The sequence below is a fragment of the Poecilia reticulata genome, chromosome 1 (assembly GCF_904066995.2).
Source record: "Poecilia reticulata chromosome 1, P_reticulata-male-v2, whole genome shotgun sequence".
Classification (NCBI taxonomy): Eukaryota; Metazoa; Chordata; class Actinopteri; order Cyprinodontiformes; family Poeciliidae; genus Poecilia; species Poecilia reticulata.
The window spans coordinates 34,412,552-34,434,804 of NC_088830.1; the positions used below are offsets into that span (position 1 = coordinate 34,412,552).

Here is a 22,253-nt window from a genome sequence, read left to right on the forward strand (position 1 = left end):
GGGAAATAAATAGTAATAATACTAATAACAATAAGGGGGAATTCCCTGAATGCACCTGATGGGGGGAGAATCACATAGATGCAAAACCGATCTTTAAAAATAGCATCATTTAATATAAATGGAGAATTTAATCCAGTTAAGAGGGAAAGAATCTTATCAAAATTAAAGAAAGATAAAATTCAAGTTGCTTTTTGCAAGAGACGCACCTCAACGACTCAGAACATGCCAAATGAAATAAACCAGGATTTAAACATGTTTACTTCTCTTCACATGGATCTGGGAGGCGGAGAGCAGAGGAGACCCTCATATCCAAGGCCGTAAATCATGAGCACATTCAGGATAAAACGACGATGAAGGCAGATTTGTTCTGGTTACAGGCAAAGTAGAAGGAATCGTGATAAAACTCTGCTTACCGTGAAAATCCCTCCTGGAAGTGGCCGGTCCTTTAGTCCATATAATGACAACAAAAAGTCAGAGGATTTTCATATGTGGCGGAGATTTTAATGTCCGATTGAATCCGAAAATCATCAAATGGGAAACCAGACGCAAAAAACATTGTCAGAAGATTAAATACCTGGATGAATGAGGTGGGAGACGTTTGGAGAGAAAGAAACCTGAAGATTATTCACAACGTCCATCCTGCAGAGATCACCTCTTTATGTAGGGAGATCTGTTTAGGGCAGGCAGCTGTGGATCCCATTCAGATCAGAGGAGATCCACTCTGGAGGCTGAACTCTGAACACATCTGTCATTAGAGAAAAACTAAATTCATTTATATTTAGAAAATACCGATAATGAGGAAGTAACTCCTCCTATAATCAGTGATTAGAGGTAAAATCATCCATAAACTCACATGAGAATCAGAGGAAAAGCTCCAGGAGCCAGAAGAGGATTTAAAAAGACTACAGAGAGAACATGCAAAGTTTCCCAAAGATGACAAAACCAAACATAAGATATAAAACTAAAAAAAGAAATAGAAGAAATAAATACTCAGGAAATCAAAAAAACTTATTTTTATAAAGCAACACTATGAGGCAGGTGGGAAATCCTGACACTTTTATCAGATAGGTTCAGAAAACAACAGGCTGCAGAACTAGACATAAAATCAGTGGTGGAGAAAGTACTCAAAAAATGTACTTAAGTAAAAGTCAAAGTACCACATTAACATTTTACTTAAGTAAAAGTAAAAAAGTACTGGCTTTTAAAAATACTTAAGTATTAAAAGTAAAAGTACTTGCTGAATGCATTACCTAATCGCTAATATCATTAAGTGGACCGATCATATGATCATATACAGATAAAACATGTTTTTATTGTGTTTACTCTGTAACATAGTTTAGACTTAGATATATGAATCTATGCATCATAACTTCAGGGATGGAAACATCTGGTCTCCTGTCCTAACATAACATGCACTTCACTTTTTTTCCACACATTTATTTTGAAAGAATCCAACTGGCAGAGGAGGACATGGAACCAAGGAGCCACGTAGCAGAGTTGTAGTCTAGACCACTGAACCCAAGACCAAATCAAAACCAGCACCCCGTGCTACATGACAATAACATTAAGTGCACCTATCAAAACTGCTTCTCAAATTGATCTGAAAGATTCACTTTCCCACCTAGATATTAAATACTTAGAGCTGAAATAAATGTAACCAGTATCAATTCAAACTCTTCTTCATTCTGTTTTGCTTTCATCTCTGTGCCACAATACACAGAGGTCTCCTGCCATCCCTAAAGAAATAACACCCTGGGCGGTTGCCCATATTGCCAATGTCAGAAATAATAATTGTCTGCACCATTAAACATAGCAATTAACAACGCTCAACTATGAACACTGTCCAAGGCCCAATAAGCAAGAAGTAACCAAGCAGGAGGAGCACCGTGACTGTTCTCATCCTCCCTCCTGCTGCAACGTCTGCCACCATGACAGGAGATGAAAACAAAGAGCAATGAGCATGTTCTGTGTTGCTACGTTCTTGTTTTATTTATTCACCAATTAAATATAAAGATATTTTAATGAAATAAAATAGCTACTGCAGTGTACGCAGAGCATTACAAGAACAAAGAACGGCTCTCAGTGAGGCTTCAGCACTATAGGACTTAGTCAAGATCCGTCCAGAAGAATCGGATCGTCCATGAATGTCATATCACTATATTGCAGACTTTGGTCACAGCGTTGTCCCATATATGCAACACCTCAGTCAAAACCTCCACACAGTAATTCAGCGCATGAGTGACAACTTTTTTTCATCAGATGTAACATGTGTCTCTGTACAGCTAGCTTAGCTAGCATCACGTCCACAGATCTTACCTTTCTTTAAGCTTTCCTTCCAAGTGACGCTAAAAGTTGGACGAAGTCCCACCGTCTGTGAAAGCGAAGCGCTGCTGATTTTACATGTCGCCATATCTTATGATTTATGCAGCTATTATATTACTGACGCTCAGAGGAAACCACTGCGCATGTCTGGAGCTCCGCAGCGAGTAAAGGTGGAGCCGATGGGTGACAACAGACACTACGTCACGTTATTGCTGGGATTTTACGGCGCCACCTTAAATCCCTGAACTTCACATTTTAACGGTAAAAAGAGCAACGAGACTTGGATGTAATGAGTAACGCGACAGTTTTGTAGAAATGTAGTGAAGTAGAAAGTACAGATACTTACTGTAAAATGTAGTGGAGTAAAAGTAGAAAGTATCCATTATTAAATCTACTTAAGTACAGTAACGAAGTACTTGTACTTTGTTACTTCCCACCACTGCATAAAATTAGGAACAATGTAGCAAAGGAAACAGAAATCAGGAGAAAATCAAAAACTGCTTCCAAAAATACTATAAAACGGTAAATACCCAGTCACAGACGGGCAGCGACACCCAAATCGATGCTTTTCTGGGAAAGATCACTGATGAGCAAAATAAGAAATTAATATCCAAAATGACAAAAGATCCGCAATCAGGAGAACTAAAAGGGAAAACCTCCAGGACTGATGGATTCACTGCAGAATGGAACAAAATGATGCAACTAATTCCAGCATTAGAGAAAACATGAGCCAACTGATCAGAGGTCAGAGGTCACAGACATCTGGGGAGCAAAAACTGTTCGCTGACGATTTATTGATGACGCAGCAAACAGACGATCCCAAACTGATGCAGTTGCTCGAAGACTTTAGTTTAATCTCTGGTTAGAAAATTAAAATTAAACAACTGAAGTATTAAAATTTAACTATGATCCACCGTCTCCATTAACGCTGCTGGGACTGGGAGGCTGGAATATCTGGGGCTTTCACTGCCTTCTGAGCTGATGAGATCAATTATTACTGCATTTGGAAATCAGATTTACATGGATGGAAAGTTTTTCCCCTCCTAAGTTTGAGCTCCGGATGGAATCCATCAGGATGAAAACCAGCTGCTGTGCTTATTCCTCTGCCTCCCGGTCAGAATCCCAGCTGAACAGTTCCTAGAATGGCATCGATCGATAGCGAGGTTTCTGTGGCTGACGGGGAAAAAAGGCCAGAATCACGTTTTAAACTCTGCAACTAAACAAAGTAAATGGTGGAGTGGGGCTTCCTGCCACCATGCAGCCCAGCTGGACCGTTAGTCGGCCTGTGTGCGCCATCACACTGCAGCATGGATGATGCTGCGCACGGCACAGGAATAACGGCCCACCTCAGTGGTTATAGGCTACAGGAAGAGCAGCAGATCCCAGAACATTCCATAACTGGGAGTTTTCTCAAGTCCTGGCAGGAAGTGGCTAAAATGTGCAGAACAAGAGAAGCATCCAAAATTATGAGGTTTGTGCCCATGATTCAGATTTTACACCAAATAGAATCGATAACTGATTCAAGTTATGGATCCCAAAAGGATCAACTTCATATTATTCATTCGCTCACAAAGGGAAACGTTGTCAGAGTTTTGAGACCTTGCAGAAGGATTTGGACTGGAAAAGATGATTGTTTTAGGACATTATTAAACATGTTAGAGGTGCTGAGAAGAAGTGATTTGAGTTCCATGGGGTATTTCTAATTAGGCCCAGATCAGACAGCAGAATTATCTCTATCTAATGCCGTACAGCCGTCTAAACACGGGAATACAGGGTATATAAGGAGAAATGGGAAAAGGAAACGAAGGAAATAATCTCACCAGAAAGCTGGGAGGAGACACGTCCACCGCCGTGGGCCTCGACCGGATCAAACACCTGGCGGGAGTTTGCTGGAAAAACATCACATGATGTTCAGTTACAGCCATTCAGAGACGATATCACCGAATCGGGGCGCCTGCTGGAGACTCTGGGTCTGAGGGATCGGGGCGCCTGCTGGAGACTCTGGGTCTGAGGGATCGGGGCGCCTGCTGGAGACTCTGGGTCTGAGGGATCGGGGCGCCTGCTGGAGACTCTGGGTCTGAGGGATCGGGGCGCCTGCTGGAGACTCTGGGTCTGAGGGATCGGGGCGCCTGCTGGAGACTCTGGGTCTGAGGGATCGGGGCGCCTGCTGGAGACTCTGGGTCTGAGGGATCGGGGCGCCTGCTGGAGACTCTGGGTCTGAGGGATCGGGGCGCCTGCTGGAGACTCTGGGTCTGAGGGATCGGGGCGCCTGCTGGAGACTCTGAGTCTGAGGGATCGGGGCGCCTGCTGGAGACTCTGGGTCTGACGGATCGGGGCGTCTGCTGGAGACTCTGGGTCTGAGGGGCCAAACACTTCCATGTCTTTGGGGCTGCCAGGTAATAAAACCATGTTGGGAAGAGCTCCACAGACATATTGGAAACGTAAACATTCGATGTGAAGCGTTGAACCTGGGGAACCTGCAGTTGGACTCATGGACCAGTAGGACAAACTGCTGGCAGCCAGTAAGGAACCCGTCACAAGGAAATGGCTAAAACCAGAACCACCCACTATTGATGAATGGATTGAGATTAGTGACCAGATTTATGCTATGGAAAAGATTTATTTTTCCCTCCAAGTTGAAATAGGAACATTTTATAGGATCTGGACCAAATGGACTGAGTCTGTAGAACCAATTAGATCCGACTTCATTTGATTATTCTTGTGAATTATGTGTCCTGCCCTTTTATGTTCATGTGGTTTTTATTGCTCGAGTTGGTGCCATCCCCATCTTTGTTCATTGTTGTTAATTTTTGTTATCGTTCACAACTAAAATTAGTAACAGTCTGTAAAAGAAAATACCAGAAAGGCAGTATGTATGTACAAAATTACTTTGACTCTCCACTTCTATCTTTATGTACAACCTTAAATGGGTTAAGCTGTAATTAACGAATGTAATGGAAATCTGTCTTTCTAAATAAAATAAAACTGAACCTGAAATGAATCATCAATAACTTTATGAAGCTTTAGTGTCTTTTGGTTCTGGGTTCTGACATCTTTCAGAAATCAAGACAAGGGACGCCCACCACGGAGTGTCACCCTACTTTCATGGGATCATAGACATAATGTAAGAGTAAACCCCTCATTGGCTGCTCCGTAGCAGGAAATACGGCGGCCATCTTGGAGAGGTCGTCCCTCCTACTTTGCTCAACCAAACAGCAGAAGATGCCTCAGCACTGAGGATATTGTTGTTCTGATCGATGGACTATTGATGTGAGGCTCCACAGACAACATGTCACAAGTAAGATGGACATTTTATTGTGTATATATTGTGATTATAATATTACTTTACTGTATTTATGTCCACCGGCGAGATACCAGCTAATATTAGCTACAGTGCTCGGTGTAATACGGGTTCAGCCGCTATGAAGGATAACTGAGATTCTGTAAATCTAAAATAATTAATTATTCTCTAACATTGACTTAGATTATCTGGCACAAGAGCCTATATTAGAAATGAAACAATGTAACATATTATAAAACTTATATTATGTGTTATAACATTCACCAGCAAAGTTTACACAGGTGGTAAAGACTATTATTTATATGTAATTCATCCCAAATCTTCCGTTTTTGTTCTGAAGGTTTCCTAAAGACACGATGTGAGGAAGAAGAGGGAGAATCTATAAAGAGAGACGATTCACTGCAGGATGAATCACATCGGAGTTTGGACTCAATCTCAGCTACTGAGTCTCGGAAGATAGAACTCATTGATATATATATATATATATATATATATATATATATATATATATATATATATATATATATATAAACATGTATTATTTATTTGTGTTTGTATAGTTATATAAATTTGTATTGATATTACTAAATAATTCATTAAATAAATTCTGAACGGCTGTGTGCTTTGGAACAAAGTTTCCAGTAACAAAAAAGCTGTTATGATCGATTAAATGCGCTGATACGTCATTGTGCTGCTAAACACATAACGCTGAGTGGAGTGGTGGACCGCTCCAAGATGGCCGCCCTCTCCAAGATGGCCGCCCGCTCCAAGATGGCCGCCCTAAATCTCGCTCCAAGATGGCCGCCCTAAATCTAATTGGCCCCGCCCTCCGGCCCGACGCTGACTTGTTCCGCTAGTGAGTCAGTGTCTTTCCAGGGCAACACTTGAAAAAGAACGAAACAATAAACCAGAGCAATATTTCATGATTTAACATATTAATGGAGCCAAAGAGCCACATGTCTCCAGAGATCCAGGCTGCAGATGGAAAGTCTGATCATGTCTCAATACAGCAGCTAAAAGTGCAGCATCATCATTTTTAATTCATTCATAAAGTAAAACCACCAGAGTGGCTCTGACAGAACCGGAGCCCCGCCCCCTGCCAGGTCACCTGTCTGCTGAGCCCCGCCCCCTGCCAGGTCACCTGTCTGCTGAGCCCCGCCCCCTGCCAGGTCACCTGTCTGCTGAGCCCCGCCCCCTGCCCGGTCACCTGTCTGCTGAGCCCCGCCCCCTGCCAGGTCACCTGTCTGCTGAGCCCCGCCCCCTGCCAGGTCACCTGTCTGCTGAGCCCCGCCCCCTGCCAGGTCACCTGTCTGCTAAGCCCCGCCCCCTGCCAGGTCACCTGTCTGCTGAGCCCCGCCCCCTGCCAGGTCACCTGTCTGCTGAGCCCCGCCCCCTGCCAGGTCACCTGTCTGCTGAGCCCCGCCCCCTGCCAGGTCACCTGTCTGCTGAGCCCCGCCCCCTGCCAGGTCACCTGTGATTTGTTCTTTAAATGGCCATTTTGCTGTTATTTCGGCTGATACGACTATAAGCAAATAATTGATGATCAAATAATCAAAGCAATCTAGTCGACTGAAAGAAACTGAATCATAGCTAAATGTTCTGCACCATATCAGCCTCAGGAGGTGATTGAGGGATGAAGAGATGCTGAGTTCTGGTTCTTTAGGTTCCAACGGGTCTGCGGTTCCTCCTGATCCATTCATACAGCAGCACCAGGACCAACTGCCTGTGTTCGTCCTCACTGACATGTTCAGCCTGGGATTCCAGTCTTCCTTCTCACGTCTGTATCTTTAGAAGAGGTTTTGGTTCCAGGGACGGTGAAGAATCGGGTTGAGGGTTTGAAAAAGACCCGGGTTGATAGCAGCTCACCGCGGCTGCGTAGTGTCCGTCTCTAGGCAACAGCGTCGGTCCGAAGCGTTCAGGGGGCCTTTAGCTCCCACCACGACAATTTAGCTGACCTTCATGTTTCCTGTTTTATTTAGTCATTATTGTTTTATTAGTGCTGATGATGGGCGAGTCTATCGGACATTTATAGAAATACGGAACAAATCGTCCCGTATCGCCTCAATACGGGACGCAACAGTTAACAGTCAAATACGGGACGGGTAGCAGCCCTACTCTGGGTTGTGGTTAGAACCCAAAAACAGTTAGAGCCAGAACCAGAGTCAAGCAGCGACAGGCGGGAATAAAACCGGAAGCGCCGACATCGACTCCGACTAAGCCCCGCCCCCTGCTCGGTTCTCTCCAGCGGCCGAAAGCTTCAGTAAATCAGAATTAACGCCATTAATCTGAACATATTGTGAATTTGGTAACCTTCTATGCAACAATGTTTGATTCCTCTGACGTCATAATGATCCGGTTCATTCAGTACTGCGGTTCCAAACCAGTGAACGGTTCTTTCCGATCCTCTCTCCGTCCGTGAACGCCTCGCAGACAATGCGCGGTCTGGCGTTCATTAGACCTGATTGAAGTCACCTGGAGGCGCGCGCGACCGCTTTAGCGGAAGTCACTGAGGTCAGGAACTGTTCCGTGCACGTGGAGCGCGGTTCGGTTCGGCGGGATGCAGAAAGGCCTGAAGAAGTACTTTGTGAACATGGACGAGTACCTGTCCAGTCTGGGTCTGTACCGGAAGATGGTCGCGCGGGACGCGTCCAGCCTGTTCCGGGCCGTTTCCGAGCAGGTGAGCCGGTGCGGGGGGTGGGGTCAGAGGTCACCGAATGGAAATGATAGGTTTGGAACAGGACCAGTGTTTCTGTGACGGTTCCGATTTGACCCAGTCGGTTCGGTTCTGTCCCGCAGCTCTACTTCTCCCAGAACTACCATCAGAAGATCCGACTGGACTGCGCGAGCTTCATGCGCTCCAACAGGTGCAACTTTGAGCCGGTGAGTTGGGTCCAACCGAACCGAACCTAAGCTCCCACTGGGGCAAACCTCCGGGGGGAGCTGTGCTATCCAGAACTGGGTCGGTGTGTTCTGCTTTTGGAGATGGAGAACCTTCCTGACCTTTGACCTGGACATGTTCTGATTGTTTGGGCTGGGGTCAGTGGTTCTGACAGAACCGGAGCCCCGCCCCCTGCCAGGTGCTCACCTTTCTGCTGAGCCCCGCCCCCTGACAGGTCACCTGTCTGTTGTCCCTGCAGTTTGTGGAGGGTTCCTTTGAGAAGTACCTGGAGCGCCTGGAGGATCCCAAGGTGAGTCCCTGTGAGCTGCTGTCTCACCTGAGCTCACCTGGATCCCACCAGCTCAGTGTGTGTGTGTGTGTGTGTGTGTGTGTGTGTTTTCAGGAGACGGTGGGTCAGGTGGAGATCAAGGCTCTGTCTCAGCTCTACAGGTGAGGTCACATGACTGCTGCAGGTCACATAGTCACCTGGCTGCAGGTAACTTCCAGTCCACCTGCAGGCGGTGTTTCCTGATCTACCGTTACCCCGGGAAACCGGCCACCATCATCTCAGAGAACGACTTTGTGGACAAGGTGGGGTCACTCAGGTCAGGTGTTCAGATTGGCCTCTGATTGGCTGTTGGTGACCTCAAGCTCTTGTTGCCTAGGTAACCCTGTGCTGCTCCATCAACGGTCACTATGACATCATCTATGGGCGGAGCTACCCAGCCTCAGCAGCGCTGTGCCAGTGTGAGTGGGCGTGGCCTCAGGTGGGGAGGGAGTGTGGGTGTGTCTACCTGCTCAGGTGTGTCTCTGTGTGCAGCTCTGCTCTACGAGCTGCTCTACACTCAGGTGTTCGGCGTGGAGGGGGCGGAGCTCTGGCAGGCCATGGAGGCCTTCAGGGCCGGAGGTCGTCGCTATAGAAACAGCCTGTCTGTGTGCAGCGACGTTGACGTGGGCTACGACGCACCTGAGGATCGGGTGCACAGGTGAGCCAACCTTCCAACGTCCTGATTGGATGTCTGCGGTCACATGATGTCAGCGTTGGTCTCACCTGCAGGGACGAGGCGGAGGCGGGTGGAGCAGCAGAGGAGACCAAGGTGAGGCTGCCAGCCTTAGGCTCCGCCCACATGTAGCTAGCCCCGTTTCCATGACAACAAACGAGGCCCTGAAGTCTGAAGAAGACGGTCGAGGAGTGATGATGTCACCGTTTAAATGCAGGAAGAAATAAAGATGGCGGCTTCTGCAGGTCTGGTACAGAATCTCCAGAACCGGATCCGCAGGTCTGGCCCGGTTTCTGCTGAACCGGGAACATGCCAAGGAAGCGATTCCATCGGACCGGTTCTGGAGGACTGGATCAGGAAAAGCCCGCCAGGCCTGCATCGTGGCGCCCCCTGCTGACTGTCAGATGGTTTTTTCCCTGGCAGTCTGACCGAAGCGGAGCGTCCGGCTCACTCGGACGCATCGGGAAGGTCAGACGATGAAATGGCGCCTATACCTGTGGTGATGTTGTGTCTGCTGTCGTTTAGCCACCTGCTGAGGCTCCGCCCACCTCCAGACTCTGTTTGCCCTACAAGGTCCTGAAGTCTCTGGACGGCGACGTCTACAGGAACCTGGAGTTTGACGTGTGGCAGGACACCTGCAAAGGTAACGCAGGAAGTCACCAGGCCAACAGAGAAATCAACCAATCAGATCAGTAGAGCTCTGATTGGTTGAAAGGTTGGGGAGGGGTTACCTCATTTTGTTCGACATCCTCCATATAAAATCCAAACTACTGCCAGATTATTAATCCAGCGTCTCTTCAGAACTCGACTAGTTCATCTGACGCCTCTTCAGTTTCACAACTTGTCTCGTGTTTGGTTGGCAGAAAATATTCAGGTTGGGGGGCCGAGGGTCAAGTGATGCATTCATAGGGTGTCGGAAAACCCATACAGTGAATTTGATGACTAGCTTATTATTCCAACAACAATTTATACTCGATTTTTGCGATGGAGCCGTTATAACCATCGTAAAATGAAAAACTGGCGATGCATCGTCCAGCCCTGTGTTGAACCGGTCAGCTGATCGCAGGTGAGGCGCACCTGGATGAAGTCGGGTTGTTTGTAGTAATCTGATTAATTTGCTGTGACAGAGATGCAGAAGACGGACTACATGGTGTTCGCGGGTCGACAGTACTTCCTGGGAGACAAGTGCCAGGTAACGACTCGCTTCCTGATTGGCTGTTCTCCAGACCTTCTGCAGCTGGTCGAATTCCAGACCGGGACCCTGGACCGGTTCTGGACGCTCCAGAACTATGATCAGCCTCGGTCGTCTGATTTCAGGTCCGTCTGGAACCCAAAGGGAAATTCTACAACGCCTTCATCCAGGAAGTGGGAACCCACTCGGCGGCCGTCACCGTGTTCATCGAGGAGCTGGGAGAGAAGTAAGTCTTTCAGAACCGGGTCTGAACCAGAACCCTGTTAGAACCTGGTTCTGGATCTGGCTGGTGGCAGCAGATTGAAGTTCCTGCTGATGTGACGCAGACACCTGGTTCCGCTGACGGATCTGAAACCAGTCAACCCAGTTCCTGCCTGGAACGTGGCGGCGCCGGCCAGGAAAGGAGATCCAGGTGAGGTTCTGGTTCTGCTTGGGTTCTGGTTCTGTTGGGGTACACCGTGACCCCTCTGTTCTCTCAGCAGACCCAGAGTCTCGAGGTCAGCGTCATCACCGCCATCGTTACTTCAGGAAGTCCCGCGGTAGCAGCGGGTCGAAGGGGACGGAGCTACTGATGCCGCCGCCCATCTCCTATGGAGGCCCCGCCCCCTCGCCCCTCCCTCCCCGCTTCCAACCCGCGGGTCACCCTCGCCCACCCCTCCCCCCGTCACCAGGGGCCCTGACCTACGACCCTTACGCCCCCCCACACCACCACACCCCTGCAGCAAGAGCCCCACGCTACGGCGTGTCAAGGTAGAACGCCGTCCAACATGTCCGCCGTCTGTTACCCCTCAGCTGCTTCATGTCTCTGATTGGTTGGTTTCTGCTCTTCTCTCCGACCCGACCTGACCCGACCTCGGGGTTCTGGTTCTACTCTGAAGTCCTACTCGGTTCCTGAACCGTCAGCTGATTGGTCCACATCTGACCTATTACCACCCAGGCAGACGATATTACCAGGACTACGAGAACTACGCCTTCCGGTCCCGGTGAGTCCACACGACCAGAACCCGAGCAGGTCTTTCAGGACCTTCTCCTTCATGTCTTTCTGTTGCCAGCCGCAGTCGGCGCCACCTGCTGGCCGTCAGTAAGGAATGTCAGTACGGGTTTCCCGCCGAGGCGGTGGAGGAAGCGGCCGACCACGACCCGCCCATGACCTTCTACGAGCTGGAGGACGCCGGCGACGCCATCTTCCCCGCCCTGCAGGTGAGCAACCAGAACCAGAACCGGGTTGCTTCCAGATCACAGCCCATCGCGGGTCCCATCGGGGGGCCCATCGGTCGTGGGTGGGGTTGAAATGATGACAGTGTGTCATTTAATTTCCTTCAGGCTGAGGTTTTTCCAGGTGTTGATAGCAGGACTGCTGCATGTTGGCATCGCCGGGGCAATGAGGCAGAGGGGCAACGTACCGATATCGTACCGATATCGTACCGATATCGTACATTGGAGTATCAGGAAATATTTGTACTGTAGCATACGTGGATATTTCCAAAAGTACTTCACAACTTTAGAGCAACTTTTACCAACCTAACCTTATTTGCTAGTAGAGCTAGCTGCGGCCATTAGCGCTGCTGTTGAGTCCATTACTGGCTCCTGATTGGTTAATCCTGCTGATGGTGCTCCCACACAGGGCCCTGCTGTGGCTCCGCCCATCCGGGGCCCCTCACCGTCCTCAGGCTCCTCCTACCGGGTGCAGCGGCCCGCGGTGGGCCGTCCACCAGCCTCCCCGCCCGGCGCCACGCCTGCCTGCTCCTCAGAGGACGACCAGGCGGACACCAGCACCGTGGAGGACCAGGGTGAGTGGCCGACCTTTCAGAATAAAAGCCTGGGTGAGCGTGCCGTGTGACGGCCATGTGATCGATTTCAGCCGAGTACGCGGAGGAGTACGTGTTCGGCGCCCAGGGTGAGGATCGGCACGTTGCTGCCATGTTTCCTGCTGGGACAGGAAGTGACATCGTGTTGTGTTGTAGATCAGAGCTACCAGATGCCAGGCGTCTACACAGCCGATGAGCCCAGCGCCACTCAGGTAACGACGCTCACACCTGGACCAATCAGGAGGAGGAGCTGGAGCCAATCAAACTGTAGCTGCCCTGCCTACTTCCTGTTTCTTCCAGTTAGATGGGCGGGGCTAACACTAGCCCTTCGTCACATTCAGCATCAATCACTACAGACCCGCCCACAATCACCTCGGAGTTTCCTCCATTATGGCCATCAGTTCACCAATGAAACCCAGACGTTTCATTTTTATGACCTTTGACCTTTCTGGTTGGCTGTCAGGTTCCCAGCCATCCAGGTTGTTTTTTCTGTCTGATCTTTGATTCTTTGACCTTTGAACTTTTTGGTTGTTTGTCCTTGCAAAGCTTTTGTGCTGCTGCTGCATGTTGGAAACATGCTTCATAAATATATATTTGATTTTGTCTTATTGTGAAAGGACAAACAGGAAAGGGGTCAGACCAACTCTCCAAGCAGATCAGACATAACCTACAGCTACACTCCACAGGTAAGCACACCTGCTTCTGCCCCCTGCTGGTTGGTTCATCCTCCAAACCCTCTGAGGAGCCTGTACCCCTCCTGGCCTGTGGGGGCGCTGCACCAGGAAACGACACGAAAACCTCTGAAGACACTGAGAGCAACTTCCTTCTTCACCAGATGGAAACAAGATGGAGGCGTCAGACTTTAGCGGTTGGAGGATTTCTCTTTAGGCTGAAGACCAGGAGCCATTTCTGCTGCTAGCGCTAGGCTAGCATGTTAGCTTTGGTTGGATTTACCCAGAATGCCCCCTCTGGTCTGCTTGGTGTTCACATTCAAACCGAACCCAGACTGAGGTTTGGAGGACCAGAGGTCAGAGGTCAATTAACATTCACACCAACGGAATTGGACTTTGACTAGACAGATGGACTGAAGTGGGAGTGATGCAGATTCAGACGTTCACCAAGTGAGGTCACTTCGTTCATGTAGCAGAGTTCATAAGAACCGTAGTGCGTACCAAATTCTCCACTTCCTGCTTTAGCCCCGCCCCTTTTGGGTCCCGTTTCCATGCTGAGTCTGCATTCAGGCGGAGCTCGGCAAAGTGTGTTACCCACAATTCATTGCTGCATGTGATGTTTTGAGTTAAAAGGATTTATGGCAATGATTTATTTTTTCTAATTCAAAGAAAAAATTATGAACAAGACACATTAGTAATAAAAAAGTTTAATATGATAAACAGCAGGAAAAAGAAGAAATAAAAATAATGAAACAAAACGTCACAAATTTCAGATCTTAAGATATTAACATGTTTAAATATCAACATGTTTAAATATCAACATGTTGGTTTAAATATCAACATGTTTAAATATTAACATGTTTAAATATTAACATGTTTAAATATTAACATGTTTAAATATCAACATGTTGGTTTAAATATCAACATGTTGGTTTAAATATCAACATGTTTAAATATTAACATGTTTAAATATTAACATGTTTAAATATTAACATGTTTAAATATCAACATGTTGGTTTAAATATCAACATGTTGGTTTAAATATCAACATGTTTAAATATTAACATGTTTAAATATTAACATGTTTAAATATCAACATGTTTAAATATCAACATGTTGGTTTAAATATCAACATGTTGGTTTTAAATATCAACATGTTGGTTTAAATGTTGGGTTTTTGTGATGCTGCAGCGTTTAAACACTTTGTAAAATAAATGATTTCACTTTAACAATGGAGGTGATTTTTAACTAACCAGAGGTTTAAATGTATCATAATTTAACTCTTCATCCCGGTTAGAAGACCAAATTATTATATTAAAACTTAAATATAGATTTCTGCTGTAACCTAAAAACTAAGTCACAATTTAAAAAATGTTTATTGTCTGAAAATCTCATCACAAAACGCAGAAATTGATATTTATTTTTCGTTTCTTCTGCAGAAAGTGGTTACAGGGAAAACTTCATATATATTTATGAAATGAATGTTTTTGTGGTGGAATAGAAGCTGCTTGGTTCTGATTGTCATGATTTTTAAACATGTTTTCTTCTCAGACTAGAGGAAACTGATGAATTATTGAGCATTTTGGTTCATAAAGTCACAACATTCATAGTTTCTCTTAAAGGACATTTTAGTTCCATTAGTCTTTGTATTTTTCACATGAAGCATCAGGTTTTTTTTTAAATGAAATTAATATTCTGTCATTAATTTGATATTTTTCAACACATAAAAGCTTCACAGCGAAACTAACTCAGTCAAAACGGAACATAAAATATGAAGCTCGTCAGACAGATTGTTAAATTGACTCGTTTTTATTTTTTTGTCATCTGTCGTAAAAACCCGTTTTCAAAGAGTTGAAATACTTTTTGAACTTGTGCATCGAGTTTTGCTCCGACGTCTCCAGCGATGAGTTTGGAGCAGAAATATCTCGACTGGATGCTTCGACTCGTTCTGACCTCCCTGACGTCCACCTCTAGAGGGCGCAGGTGAGACGCCCCCCACTGTCGGTCAACTGCCTCAGGTGTGTTTGTTCCAGGTGGTGAAGCCGCTGCCGGTCATCTGCTCCTCCCCCTCCTCCTCCTCTTCCTCGCCTCCCTCGCCGTCCCGGGTCCCGGCCGCCCCTCACCTGCCGCCGGCCGCACACGCTCAGACTCGCCCAGGTACGCCTGCCGTCTGTGGGCGGGGCCGCCGGTCAGCCGGGAGATCTGATTGGTTTTCTCTCCTCAGTTTCCATGACGATATCCGCTGCCACTCCCTGGTTGGTCGGCGAGTCGGGCGAGCCTCTGTGCACCGTGCTGGCTCCGCCCCCTTACTCCTACGACCCAAACGGCAGCGACTTGCCCAGAGGTCAGAGGTCACATGGTTCAATCTGACCCCAGGGGTCGGCTCTAGTTCTGATGATGTTTGTGTTCAGACTGCAGGGTCGTCCAGTACTACTACAACCTGGGAGTGCAGGTGGGTAACTGGGGGTAACTGGTGGGTAATCGGGGGTAACTAGGTTGTTGCCACATTAACCCTCTGCTCCCTACACCCCCACCCCCCCCCCCGTCCCCCCCAGTGGTTCCACCAGAGCAGCTGGCAGCAGCAGCAGGCCTACCCCCCCCCCACCTCGCCGGAGCCGGCCTACCCCTACCAGCACTACCCCCCCTACCTGGGCCCGGAGCCCCCCCCCCACGGTGAGTCAGGTCCAGAGTTGATTGATGGAACATTGTCTGTAGAACCGGGTCGTTTGGGCCGGAGGGCAACTCTCTGACACCAGAGTCGGTGTGAAACCAGTCTGAACTGGGATGTGATGACTCTTTCCTGTGCTTCTGCCCCCAGTGGACCCCCCTCCCTTCCCTGAGAGCGGCCGGGCCCAGCAGCCACCCTCCTCCTACCCAGAATCCTCCAGGGCATCGGACGTCCAGGCGGAGGCCCAGCCCAGCGGTCGGTACCGGCGCCAGCTTCTGACGGTAGGAACTCAATAAACAGGAAGTCTGAACCTCTGATGCTCCTCCTACTTCTCAGGCCCCGCCCCCTCAGCGGAAGGACCCGCCTCCATCATGACCCCGGCGTCTCCAGGCTCCACCCCCTCAGGACTGCTGTACCCGGACCAGACCGCCCTTCCTGCCGCCACTCTGCTGCACCTGCCGTTTGAAGCTCCACCCCCTGCTGGCTACCTGCCAGCAGCGCCTCACCCTCCTCTTCCTCACCCCCCCCACCTGCCCCACTCCTCCTACCATCCTTGCGTTCCTCCTCCTGCCCACTGGGGAGCGCTGTCAACCTCAGGCCACGCCCCCAGGGTATACTGCCCCGCCCCCAGTCCACATGTGGTCGGCTACATCACCGCCCCCCACCTTCATCACACCCCCACGCACTACATGCCCCCCTCCATGTGAACGTTAGCTTGTGGCTAACGGCTCCCTTTATTTTCAATGAGCGTCGCTAGCAGGTTCAGGTTCAGAACTTGAGTTCAAACTAAAATAAGTCTCATGACAGATGTGCTAGGATGTTTTTCTCCAACATGTCTGCCACAATCACTTCCTGTTCAGAAGATGGCGGAATCTGAACCGGGTTGTTCTGAACAGCAGCCAATCAGTGGAGGGCGAGGCTAAGGGGCGGGGCTAGTCCCTCACCTTTGCGAGGGATTTCTTTGTGTTCAGTTCTGGTGCCGGTTTGTTTTAGGTGAATAAAGTTCGTTCCACAGCAGAACCGGGTCAGTTTCATTTCTGGGCTGTAGGGGGCGGAGCCTGACTCCCTGGACCAGAACCCGACCCTGAGTGACCTCAGCCCCTCCCCCACTTGTTTAAAAAAAAAACTGGAAATGAGCAGAAATATTTTCAACCAGTAGAAATTTATTTACAAAAATCAACACAGACTATTTACAAACATGTTGGACCGGACCAGAACCCCTGTCTGGTTCTGGTCCGACTGGTCAGGGGGAGGAGCTTACACAGGAAGCCGGGTCTCAGCAGAATTCTGTTGCCATGGAGACCAGGGATGAGCCTACTGCTACGTCCTCATTACCAAGTGTTGTCATGGGAACAGCTCAGCGGGAATCTCCACGGTCCAGAGGTCACGACCTCCTGGGGCCTTCAGGGGCCCCTTCAGCCAGCGGGGATTGGACAACCGGGTCAGGTGCTTCTGCTCTAGACCAATCAGAACGGCCGACCGCTGCAACTCTGCTAGCTCCGCCTCCGGCAGGGAGGCGGGGCACTGCCAGGTCCCGCCCACATCCACCAGGCCTGGCAGGAACAGACAGACGCGTTCATCACCGGGCTTTACACGCCGCCTCGAACGCACCACCACTCAGGGTCCCCAGGACTGCTGATGCGTTCAGGGCGGCGTGGAAAGCCCAGCAGTCACAGGTCACCACGTGCTGACTGGTGGTGCATTCAGGGTCACCTTCCTGCAGTGACGTCAGGAACCCGTCACTCTAATCCAGCCAGTCTGTTCAGCAACAGGTAATTAAAATGTAATCTCCTCTGTGCGTCTCGCCACCGTTTATTCAGCAGCAGCTGAACCGTGGAGGAAACGCACATCCTGGAAGAACAGGAACTACTTTGGGTTTCTGTCAGCAAGTCTGGTTATTAAAGGGAACTTTGGGCTTGTTTGTTCCAAGTTGCTGGTAAATTTAATGAGCTGTTTGGTTTCCTGGGCTTGTTTTTGAATGTGAAACTGCTCATTTCTGCTGAAACTGCTGATTTCTGGAGCTTCGCGCTCCAGAAATCTTTAAACATCGAGACGAACATGAACAGATCAATAAACATGGAAACGGCCCCGAATGAACGAGTTCGTAAAGTTGCTCCGCTGAACGTCATTATTAATGTTGAGATAAGCGTCACTAATGTGTGCAGCCATCTGATTGGTGGAGCTGCAGGGCCGTAACACAGGGGGGGCTGGAAGGGGGCTCTAAAATCCTATCTAGAGTTTTACAGACGGTGGAACAAAGAAAAACACGCTAAAATTATTAAAAGCTTTTTTTGGACTGTTGTAATCATTAAACAATCTATTCTTCAGTTCAACCTCATAAGCGGAGACACATTGTTGTTTATCAAATAAATGATAATTATATAAGTGTTGGTAAAATGTAATTTTTACATTGATTGGTTGTCAGCTGATGCTGAAAGTAACTAAAAAAGAAAATATATTTAAAATAAGCTAGTTTTAAAATTGAACATGACTTGATTGAAGTAGCCTAATTATAGTTTTAAAGTGTATAACTTATTCTGGCTTATTGACCTTTATTTTACCTGTAGTTCAAGCAGATTGTTTGGAAAGATCTGTGATCAGAGGGAAGTTCCAGCTTTTCAACCTGATCAGTTAAAGCCATGAAGCAGCAGGAGGTCAGAGTCTCTCCTTAGACAATGGGGACAACTGGCTTTAGAGAGGATCAGAGACGGGTCCTGGTTGGATGAGCCTTATTTCAATAAATTAAAAGAAGATAAAACTTTCCACACACAGTAACACATCAGATTTTGCGATTTCTCTAAGGACGTCTTTGCTTTTTGTCTGTCGTTTCCATCTTTGGTCTTTTTCCCTCTCAGGTAAATTCAGGTGTTTGTGATCTGAGGTTTCTGATGTGTTTTTCTGGAATAAATGCTGATTATTGCTGTCGTCTCTGTGATCTCAGTCTTTGCAAACAGCATTTTCTGAATCCGGGCATAGAGAGGATATAACGAGTCCAACGGTTTTTAAACTTCTAGAACTTTTCCTCTCTTAATCCTCTCCAAACCAGGTAATCAGTAATTAAAGTGACTGTTTGAAAGTCACTGCCTACCTGCCACCACGCCGCGGCCGAACCGTTCCCCGGACTCCAGCAGCTCCTGGACCCGGGCGGCGCTCAGCCCCCAGGCTCCGCCCAGCGCCGCCCTCCACTCCTCCCCCTCCCAGTCGCGCCAGGCGATGTGGACCGCCAGGGTGCGGTTCTCCAGCGGCGCCAGCAGGGGGCGCCAGCGGCTCTCCACGGTCTTCACCCCGTCCAGAACCAAACCGGCGTACGGCTGCCGGAACGACAGGCACCACATCTGGACCGCCATGCTGCAGAGGAGCATCATGGGAGATTTCAGTTCTCACAGGTCAGAAGTTCATCCCACCTCCTTAGCCGTCCCTCCAAACCTCATAAAACAGAATAAACTTTAACTTCATTTGGAAAAACAAACCATTACATCAGAAAAAGAGATTTGTTAAAGGATTATGAGGAAGGTGGTATTAAGGCGTCCATTTTGAAATTATGAATGGGACTTTAAAAATGAGATGGCTTTTAAAAAACGCTGATCTTATTTGGTTTGTGGTTCCGTCGTTCGTATTTCAGGAAGTTGGAGGTATTGAGTTGTTATTGAAATGTGATTTTGAATTATCTAAACTCCCCCTGAAAATCTCTGCTTTCCATCAGCAGGTTCTGTTACATGATGTTTAAACACAACTTTAGCCCCATAATGTGGAACTACAGAGCCATTCTATGTAGAAAATCTATACTCATGAATGACTGGTGGAATAAACAGATCTGGTCAATTACTCACTTATTGGATGGAAATGGTGAAATTCTCAGTTTGGAGGAATTTAACAGAAAATATGGAACTGACTGTTCACTAACAAATCATAAAGTATTACGTAGCATCTCTGATGTCCTTTTATTGTCAGTTAAGAACAATTTATCTAATTTCTCTATTCCAAGACTCCACAAGATTCAAATTGAGTATGTGGACATTAGAGATAATAAATGCAATAACAAGTTTTTGAACAAGTATTCAATAAATAACATGAACCAGAAAAAACAAAAAGCACAAAATTTAACAAATCATGAGAGTCAAAATAAGGACAAATTATTTGAAATGTCCAATTCCTCCCAAACATAAAGAACTACATTTTAAAATTATAAATAACATATAAGCGGCTGCACAGTGGTGCAGTGGGTAGAGCTGCTGCCTTGCAGCAAGAAGGTTCTGGGTTTGATTCCCGGTCTTTCTGCATGGAGTCTCCATGTTCTCCCTGCATGGTGGGTTTTCTCCAGGTTCTCTGGTTTCATCACACAGTCCAGAAACATGACTGTCAGGTTAACTGGCCTCTCCAGATTCTCCCTAGGTGTGTGTGTGTCTGTCTCTGTGTTGCCCTGCGACAGACTGGTGACCCGTCCAGGTGACCCGTCCAGGTGACCCGTCCAGGTGACCCCGCCTCTCGCCCGGCACACCAGCTGGAGAGGCAGCAGCTCCTCCTGACCCACTGAGGGACCAGGTGTTAGAAAATGGATGGATAAATAATATATCCTTCTAATGAATTCTTAAAAGTGAGATTGAATTTTAATGTAGAGAATTGTAGTTTTTGTACAAATCATTTGGAAACAACTAAACATTTGTTTTATGAATGTAAAGAAGTATTAAACTTATGGGATCAACTTCCTAACTTTCTGTCTTCTAAGACAATAAATTTGATTTTGTTTCCTTACAAAACATTCAATTCGGTTTATTAAAGATAAAAATCTGGAATTTTTAGTCAATGTTCTGATTATTGCAACAAAATATTATATCCATAAATGTCGTTATGCAAAATGCTCCCTCTCAATCAATGCTGTTAAAAATGAACTCTCCTTTTTTAGGAGTTGTCTAAAAAAGATGCATAATTTAAATTAATGAAAGATTTTAGTTTGTAGCCCCTAACGTGGTTTTTTGTTTGTTCCTTTTTAATCAATGTCTGAAGCCATAAATGTGGATAAAATCTGATATCCATACATCGATATGCTAATCGCTGCTTTCAAACAAATCTGATCAGAAACGATCAGTTTCCAAAAACTAATTATTCATTTTACTGCTTATTTGTTTTCTGTTGTTGACCATTTGATGTTTTCTTTATGTATTCAATAAATACTTAAAAAACGTTCACTGCAGCAGAATGACGTCACAATGTCTCCTGGTTACGTCATACTGATAAATTTATATTGATAGTTGATCAGTTTTCTCTCCGGTCCGAAGTCTCGACTTTTAACTCCAGGTTCGGATTTTTCTCTACAGCCCGGTTCTGGTTCTGGTTCTGGTCGCTTCCAGTCTCTCTGCAAGAGGAGTTGATGCTCAGCAGAACCATCTGCCGGTTGAGGATCCAGAACACCCGAAATGGACCCGATTATAACCCACCTGATGGTTCCGAACCCGACCGGAAGTCCTCGCCTGACCGTCAGCCTGCAAGAAACCAGGTGATTCGTTTTTGATCGAAGTCGCTCAGTCCAAGCGCATGCGCAGAGAAGCACCGCAAACCGACGCCGAACCTTCAGAATCGATCCGCAGTTCGGAACCGGCGGTTCCTTCTCCGTCCTGCTGTTTTCTTCTGACCGTCCCGGATCTGCGGGGCGGTGTCGCCCTCTGCAGGCCGAAAACGGTAAGGATCGTGTCAGCTCTGCTCCCGACCAGAACTTAGTACACCTCGCGAGAAGAACCTCGCTGCAGCAAACAGGAAGGGGCGGGACGGAACACTGTCAGTCTCAGACCTTGTTTGGAAATGGGACCACTGCACTCCGGAAGTGAAGGGGGCGCTATTTCCTATATTATCCGCGGTCTCCCGTTTTTATTTTCTTTTGAAATCTGTGATATATTTTCATCTTTAGGAAGGAGTTTCTCTCTCAGCAGGTCTTTGAACTTCTCTCTTTTATTTACTTCAGCAAAGCTCAGTTTTTAACATTCTGCTGCTTTCGGTTTACTTCTAAATCTGCTCTTTAGTTGAGTCTTTTCGGGCCTGCTACTGCCTCTAGTGGCGGGGAGGTGGTAGCACTAACATAACCACTGGTTTTTTATTTATTTTATAAATACATTAAAGAGTAAATGTATCACAGTTGCTGTTATGTTACTGTTAAAATTATTCCGAATTTCCACTTTTTAAAACTGATTTGGTTGTGTCTGAAATTAGTGAATAAAAGGGGCGCGTGCGTCGGCGTGCAGCGGCGCAACCGGACAGGAAGACGCACAACGTCAGATCCGGGAGCGGCAGCCTGGACTGGGTTGAACGTTTGAAACAAGAAAAAACCAAAGAAAAGACATAAAACAGCAAAGTTCGCAGCTGCGCAGCAGATCGTGCGTTTAGAAACTGGATCTTTTTTTATTTTTATCAAACTTTATTT

General features: G+C 47.3%; 2 protein-coding genes across 8 annotated transcripts; one reads left to right on the forward strand and one right to left on the reverse strand.

Annotated features, from left to right (window-relative positions):
- Positions 1 to 586: 586 nt before the first annotated feature.
- Positions 587 to 21,607, reverse strand: LOC103471658 (protein EOLA1). 4 transcript variants are annotated; one of them, XM_008420829.3, is made up of 4 exons: positions 21,408 to 21,607; positions 21,277 to 21,321; positions 18,930 to 19,189; positions 16,985 to 17,394 (listed from the first exon to the last, which is right to left on the reverse strand). In XM_008420829.3, the coding sequence occupies exons 3-4, from the start codon at positions 19,186 to 19,188 to the stop codon at positions 17,186 to 17,188; spliced, it is 468 nt and encodes a 155-aa protein (XP_008419051.1). In that variant the 5' UTR covers position 19,189; positions 21,277 to 21,321; positions 21,408 to 21,607; the 3' UTR covers positions 16,985 to 17,185. The 4 variants fall into 4 exon arrangements, with proteins under 4 accessions (XP_081468492.1, XP_008419051.1, XP_008419041.1 ...); XM_081612366.1 differs by lacking the exons at positions 16,985 to 17,394; positions 21,277 to 21,321; positions 21,408 to 21,607 and adding exons at positions 587 to 745; positions 4,143 to 4,211 and having other exon boundaries at positions 18,930 to 21,270; XM_008420819.3 differs by having other exon boundaries at positions 21,277 to 21,607.
- alg13 (ALG13 UDP-N-acetylglucosaminyltransferase subunit) lies at positions 7,733 to 16,861 on the forward strand. 4 transcript variants are annotated; one of them, XM_081612299.1, is made up of 25 exons: positions 7,734 to 8,300; positions 8,420 to 8,503; positions 8,761 to 8,811; positions 8,905 to 8,951; positions 9,020 to 9,092; positions 9,167 to 9,248; positions 9,322 to 9,487; positions 9,559 to 9,598; positions 10,028 to 10,145; positions 10,630 to 10,694; positions 10,820 to 10,920; positions 11,021 to 11,106; positions 11,174 to 11,444; positions 11,573 to 11,677; positions 11,753 to 11,894; positions 12,319 to 12,484; positions 12,556 to 12,591; positions 12,659 to 12,714; positions 13,120 to 13,188; positions 15,207 to 15,330; positions 15,398 to 15,517; positions 15,585 to 15,625; positions 15,729 to 15,846; positions 15,992 to 16,096; positions 16,178 to 16,861. In XM_081612299.1, the coding sequence occupies exons 1-25, from the start codon at positions 8,181 to 8,183 to the stop codon at positions 16,546 to 16,548; spliced, it is 2,757 nt and encodes a 918-aa protein (XP_081468425.1). In that variant the 5' UTR covers positions 7,734 to 8,180; the 3' UTR covers positions 16,549 to 16,861. The 4 variants fall into 4 exon arrangements, with proteins under 4 accessions (XP_081468419.1, XP_081468425.1, XP_081468422.1 ...); XM_081612296.1 differs by having other exon boundaries at positions 7,736 to 8,300; positions 11,747 to 11,894; XM_081612303.1 differs by having other exon boundaries at positions 7,738 to 8,300; positions 11,177 to 11,444; positions 11,747 to 11,894.
- Positions 21,608 to 22,253: the final 646 nt, after the last annotated feature.